Here is a 7,261-nt window from a genome sequence, read left to right on the forward strand (position 1 = left end):
TGCAGTGCATCTTTGTTTTGCATTGTTCTGTGATTCCTTATGGTATACTTGGGAGTTGCTTTCTTATGTTGACACCAAATTCATTGCTCACGACTTCAGAAACAGAGGCAGCGATATTTTGTTACAGCATACCTATTGCAGTGTTATCTGTAACTGTAATGTCATGTCTGTTTTGGTCACAGCTGGATGTACTATGCAACGGTGAGATCATGGGGAAAGATCATACTATGGAATTTATCTATATGACAAGATGGAGACTTCGGGGTGAAAATGTAAGTAGTGATTCATCTCTCTGTGTATTCCATTGCATCACTCTTTGCGTTTCTTTCCTGAAGAAAGTCTGTCAAATAGTTACACTGCTAGAGTAAGGGTTTGCCATTAGTTGGATCGTTTAATAAAATGGCCCTACTATTTATAATTCATGTCCCTGTAATGTGAAACATTTGATCATTTACAAAACACTTCTTACTGTCTGTACACAGATAAGAGAGCTAACCAAGGGTTAAAATGTTATTTATTTGTATTTTTTTACCGTATTAGCAGTATCAGCCTAATAGCTCTATTTAATCTTTGCTTTCATTCATACTTTTATTCAGATATACAAATTACATTGCGGTTCTTCCTGGTATCTAATCACCTCCTTGACCATCTGAGTAAAATTGAGCTACAACACAAAGTGATTTTGTACCAAAAAGCACCAGCAACTTGGACTTCTGTCGCATTGTCTTTGAAATGTCTGAACATTCTAAATGGAAGTATAAAATGTAGTGCTTAGTATGAAATCAGCTGACCTGTGTTGATCTGCTACTTGCTGTAGCCGCAGTAAGGAGGACCTGTCCTAACCTAAAAGTTGGCCTGGAAGTGCAGGGCCTGGTAATTGGATTTAAGAACCGAGAAGCTAAAGATCTCGGTTTCCAGAGCCAACTTAGCCCCTGGCATGCTTTCAGCCCACAGCACTTCCACCTACCTGTGCTTTTGCTCATTCAACTGTGAAATTGTGTGCCATTCGGAAACCGAAGAAAATTGTATGAGCTGTCTGGCTATTCTCTCTAAATGTCATTTTTTAGGAAATCTGTGAGGAATTGGGTTGACAGGGCAAGGTTTCAGAGCTGGCTAGGATTAGGTTCCATTAGACCTAAATAAAAAACAATGTCTGTGGAAAATGGGATCCAAACCCAGATGAAACACTGTTAATCCACACTAAATGGAGGCCTCATCTATATGGCATAATAAGTTAGACAGTGTAGAACAACCCACAGGTAACTCTGTAATACATCTGAATGCTGCCTTTTGTAAAATATGGGAAAGTACAGGGGTTGGAAATTAAAACCATATATAGCACACACTGTTGTGCAAATTGCTGTCGCTAACATTAGATTAATTGGTTATGCAAAATGCAGCATTGATACTTATTCTGTAATGCAGGGCTGGTCTTAGGTCCCTTGACTTGCGGTATAGCCACACATGCTGTGGCTTATCTAGCTGATATAAAGTGCTCAGTTTTGGTATTGGCACAAAACAAGCTGTAGGGAACACAGTCATGCACACAGAAAAATACACAAAGTCTGTGTATAAAGAGAGCGAGGTGCTTTCTACTGCCTTACTTACAGTATGCAGTTTACTTTGTATTCTTAAAGGAAAAAGAAAGGCCTATTTTGTTGGAAGAATGTGGTGCTGGCACCAAGTGTGAATTCAAGGAGCCAATAATATTTATAGGAGTTTTTTGTACAGAGCTTTGTTATATTGTACTGTACCTTTCAAAAAATTTGAATAGGAAAATATGAGCAAAGAATAAATTGTAATAAAATACAGTGTACAAAACTAGAAATTACATTAAAAATACTAATTGAGAAGTACAAAACAGTAATCCATCATAATGATTTAGGCCAGTTAGTTAATAAATATGGACCTTTGACTTTCTGGATAATAAGGATACAACCTGTTGTAAATGGGGGGGGAGGGTATTAATACAAAAAAGCACCTGTGGAGAGAATCAAAAATCAGATGGTCATATTCATTTTATAAGCCAGGACCTGCTAACATAAGTGTTTGACTTAATGGCTATGCTGCTAGAGGAAACAGTACCAGACCAATTATTTAGCCACCTGACTTTGGCACTGAATGCATCCCCGATAGGTCAGTTTAAAAGTCTTCTAGAACTATGTACCAGTACCATTTGTGTGAGCCACTACTATTATCAGTTGTGACAAGTCAAACAAATGCCTGGCTCTTGAGTAACATTACAGAAGTTCAGCCAGCATCAGGAAATGGCATCAAAGGGGTCAAATTTCAACCTCATCTACAATCCATCAAAGGTCATTTCGTACTGCTCTTTTCTTTTGTGTAGTTATTTATTACAACATGTAAGAAAAAGTGTCTTTGTAAGGGGCACGTAAATGTTTTTTTTTTGTAAATTTGGCACCTCTCTTGCTGTACTCTCCAGCTATATTCAGAAGCCATTTCTGATTTATATTTGTTACATTCTTTCTGTGAAAGTTAAAAATGAAACTCATCCAGTAAAACTGCCTTTTTGCAGGGACATTTATTTTATACTTGTTTTTCCTCTCTATTTTTTTTTTCAAAGTCTGTTTTATGCATAAAATTAAGTTTGATATTCATGGAATTGTTCTAGGCTTTCGTTATAGAAACCAATGACTTTTTATTTTTTTTCATAAAAATAGGCTTTGAAAAAACACCCTTTCAAACCAGTGATCTAAAGCTTTGTGAATAGTGTCAACAATATTGAAATTTGGTGTTGTGTGAGTCTTGTGTTCACTTAAAAAAGTAGTTTAAATTGTTGCTGTCACCTGGGTGTTTTTTATTTGTATTACATTGTGTTATTCTTTTTAAACTTATCACATTAAATAAACCATAAATATACAAAGTACACACTAATCAGAGCTTTGTGTTGCTCTGTTATTGAATGACCTATTATGTATTACAGTTGGACAGCACTTTGTGTAGCAATGTTATTTTACTGAGACAAACTAATGTGTGTATCTGTTTCCTCCCTCCCTCCCTCCCCCCCCCCCATCAGTCTTACCCAATGGTACTACAGTATCGACCGCGGATTGACTTTGGCTAGACCACAGGGAGACAGAGTGAACCTGCTGAGGTGACTCCTGCACTAAAGTAAACCCATCGACAGATTGCACAATGAATGGATGTGCCTGGACCAGGGACACAGATGATTCTGTTTCTTTGCTGCATGCAGATAGATGTCTATCCTGTTAGAGTTTGGTTTCTTTAAGTCAGTTTTATATTTTAATTTGACAACAAATTAATGTGTGCCAATCTTGCTTCTTCAACATCCTACCTAGAATAATTGTAGCACTTGGCATGGGTTTTTCGTAGTCCAGAAACTAGTGTAACAACAGAACTGTTTCACTGCTTTTAATTTGAATACACAAGCTTATCTGTTGCACTGCAATGACACAGTATACAGATTTGTGAAAGTAAAGATTCAGTTTGCTGTTGAATGAGTATGTTGGACCCACTGGAGTAAAATCCAAATTGAACTGATACCTTCAGGTTGTTCAACAGAATTCTTTCTGGGTTGGATAAGCTTATAAGTTATAAGGTATCAATCTATTGGTCAAAATACATTGGTTATGAAAATAGCAAGTGAGTTTAACTCAGTGAGAGGTGTTTATGGGAGGTCTTGAGATATGTAATAGTTAAAGCAGGCTACTAATCTGTATTTAAGGTTTATAAATGTGTTATTGGTTAGAAATAGATATTGTAACAATCTAAAAGACATGCTTAAAACTCTTTCAGAATATATGTTGGTGGTGGTGATGATTAGAGAAGAACTGTTTTGAATTTTGAATACCAAACAGATGATCTAAAGATTCCTAATAAGGTAATTTCATCCACCCAACACCTTTTTGATTATTACTGTATCACACTGTGGACAGATTATATCTGCCCTATTTTTAAGGGTCATGGCCACTTTCTTAGTTATTAATGTCAGGAAGTCAGACAGTTGTATTTATTCATAGAGTAATTGGTTATATTTTCCATTGTAAATGTCATACTGCAAGAGATTTATACAAGTTTTATCATTCCTTCCTTTAATTCCCTATGCATTCTTAACTGTAGTCACTGTGTATAGAGTGGTGCCAATTAAATATAATTTACACATGCCTTGGATAAACCATACAGTAATGCACACTGATTAGGCAAAGGAAATAGATAATGGCTTCAACTGTGGGTTGGACCATGTACTGTAGCTCACAACGCATTGTTCAAATGGAAACAGGTGTCTAGAGTTAAAGGATTCTAAAGGTTTCACACAACTTAGATAGGGCTAGTGGATCACATGACACGTCATATGACCACATACATTCTGAGGTTCAGTGATTAGGGAGAAATTTTCGAAAGCATTTCCAAATCTCGAATCATTGTTTGGGAAGAAAATATGAGCTGAAAGTATTCATAGAAGCTTTCAGTTCTTTTCCATGGTCAGACTAAAATGTGATTACCCAGGCCTGTTTTTGTGCCAGTTTTATGAACAGGTAATAGATTTTTTTGGCAGTGCTATTAGGAATATTGATGAATTTTAAAATTAGATAGATACTGTACGAATACAATATATATAAAAAAAGAATTTAGTGAACATTTTGTTTTAATTGGTTTTGCCTTATTTTACAAAATACCTGTTTTATTATTTTTTTTACACAAATATCAGTGATTAATATCGGTGTTGTTTCCTCTCTCTACTTTACTGAGTGCTGAATTCTCTAAATTGAGCCCAATTGGGAAATAAAATATCTTTAAAATATGTGTTAAATTAGATAAACAGTTCTATTGTTCCCTTGTATAACATTGGTTGTGCCGTTAATTTCATATATGCTTGATAACTGTTGCATTTTATTTTTATAGTTGTTTTTTTTTAATTAAAAACTATCAAATTGCTGTCTGTCATTTTGAAAAGTCAAGAAAAAGTCATCTCTATGATGATTAAAATAGAAGCTTTTTTTTTTTTTTTTTTTTTTGGTTTGTTTGTTTTTTGTAGCTTCTGCATGTTTGTAACTAAAGTCTAAACGATACAGTGAGGCTTTCATCTAAGACTACCTTGTTACAAGTGTACCACATTTACTGTATTGTCATGCCACACTGCTAGAATATGGGTATAATACATATAGTGATAAAGCAATAATGTCTGCTTTATTAAGGAGCTTTCTGGTGGCCTGCAAAAGTCAGATATATTGTATAGCTGCCTCCTTTATGTACAAATCTCTAGCAGTGAAGTGGGCAAGTTGCAGTGGGCATTTGTTAACAGCATCCTAATTGCAGGTATGTTTGTTTCTTTTCATCTCCAAAATATTATTACCAACAACTTGTGAGAGCATCTTTAAAAAAAAAACAAAAAAAAAAACTCTTGTTTGTAATCACTTTGAGTTTTTATCCGTCTTCAAAAAAAAAAAGTGTTTTATAAAAATTTAAAAAATTAAATAAAAAAATAAAAACGAATAGTGGTACATTGTTTAGACTAAATAACCTTTGAAATGTTCTTGTGCTAACCCGCTATGAAGAATATTCTGTATTTTTGTAAGAAGCACTTGTAGATATTTTATCTTTAAAAGGAAATTAATGTTGTATGTTATCCAAACAAAAAAATGCTGCTTAGAATAATCTATTCTATTTTTCAATGTAAATGTGCCTGAAATGCATTCCTATAGAGTTTAGCGATCTGTGTGTGTGTGTGTGTGTGTGTGTGTGTGTGTGTGATATATATATATATATATATATATATATATATATATATATATATATATATATATATATATATATATAAAATAAATTTCCTGACATTATTATAAAAATAAAAAAATGAATCACATTGTGTGACTGGAGGCATTTTACTATTATACATACACATGCAAATAATCTCATTGCTGTAAGACAGTAGTTTGGAAAATATCCTTCCCATTGTTGACTCCATGGGTCAAATTATACAACTTTACACAGACTACTGTAGATTGCGATTGCTTACATATTTTTTTAACCTGCTGATCTCAACCCCACCCACATCATATTGTTATATAGTGTTACTAATGTCTGGTGTCACTGTATAGTGAGAATCGTACATTGAATAGCAAATAGATTGAATGGCTTTGCAGTGAGCGTTCTCCAGCAAGGTTAATGAAGTTCATTCAAACCACAATAAGGAATGTCTTAGCTGTGCATAATTCAGTAGTGTTTAATGTTTTGCCCTGGATGCCTCCCAAGTAAACATCTGCAGGGTGATGCTGCTGTTTGCCCAGCTCCATGAACAACAGCCAGGGTGACTGGAATTCTTCATGGAAAATCTCCCATGTTGCTAAAGCACTGACTGCCATCCATCAACGAAAATTAAGGTTATTGTCAGATCTGATCCAACGGATCCATTCTTGTTGAACAATGCCCAATACTAACAAACTTGATACTTTACCTCTGTTGTAAGCCTTCAGTCTATTTGGATGCTTTTAATTTTCTTTGTAATTTATTTTTATGTGCAATAAAAAGATCAAATGAAGAGACTTGTCTTTGTTGGCTTACGAGGATCAGTAGAACTGAACACTGATTTGGGAAAATTACTAAACACAATAATATGAATGGCTCCTTAAATTATTGAAACCTCTTTATTCATATTTATTTATCCAGCTTGACAATCACATGAATTCATTCAGTATTGAAAGATAAACACAATGTAAATCAAAATAATTCAAGCTCATCTTAATACACCTCCATATCCAATATACTGAATACTGGATGTAATGTAATAAAGTAGTGTTAGAAATAACAGTTCAGCGATGCAATACACTTTGATGATTTTTTTTTTGGTTTGTTTTTTTGGTCCTGGGCCCCATCCCTCAATCCTGATTGCTCTTTATATAAAAGAATATCAAGGGCAGAGAGCATTTTACACAGGCAGCTCAATATGCTGAAATGTGCTGGATCCTGTGAAAGAGTTGCCCTTAGGGTTCTACAGTATCACCCCTGGACTAAGGATAAAATTACTTCTGAGTTGCACATTTAAGTGAAATTAACTATGAGGTACAAATGTGTTCTTTTGGCAATCTCAGATAACATTTACATAACATAAACCAAATTCGCTAATCGCAATTCACAACCAAACGACTGGCAATTACAAAGTAATGCAAGTCTCAGTGTGTTTGGTTGCATTAGCATGATGTGTTCCCCAAGTAAATGCTTTGAAAATATGACCCATTTTATTCTTTGCTTTGCTTTGCTTCCAAATGTCAAACAAGTGCAT

General features: G+C 34.6%; 1 protein-coding gene across 3 annotated transcripts in view; it reads left to right on the forward strand.

Annotated features, from left to right (window-relative positions):
* LOC117418616 (polycomb group RING finger protein 5-B) overlaps positions 1–6,520 on the forward strand; it is a 28,790-nt gene extending 22,270 nt beyond the window's left edge. For all 3 annotated transcript variants that reach the window (XM_034031810.3, XM_034031811.3, XM_058984998.1), the window contains exons 8-9: positions 183–272; positions 3,038–6,520. In XM_034031810.3, coding sequence (XP_033887701.1) covers positions 183–272; positions 3,038–3,085 — 138 coding nt within the window. In that variant the 3' untranslated portion in view covers positions 3,086–6,520. The remainder of the gene's footprint in view (positions 1–182; positions 273–3,037) is intronic.
* Positions 6,521–7,261: the final 741 nt, after the last annotated feature.

This window comes from Acipenser ruthenus, chromosome 13, assembly GCF_902713425.1.
Source record: "Acipenser ruthenus chromosome 13, fAciRut3.2 maternal haplotype, whole genome shotgun sequence".
In the NCBI taxonomy this organism is placed as follows: domain Eukaryota; kingdom Metazoa; phylum Chordata; class Actinopteri; order Acipenseriformes; family Acipenseridae; genus Acipenser; species Acipenser ruthenus.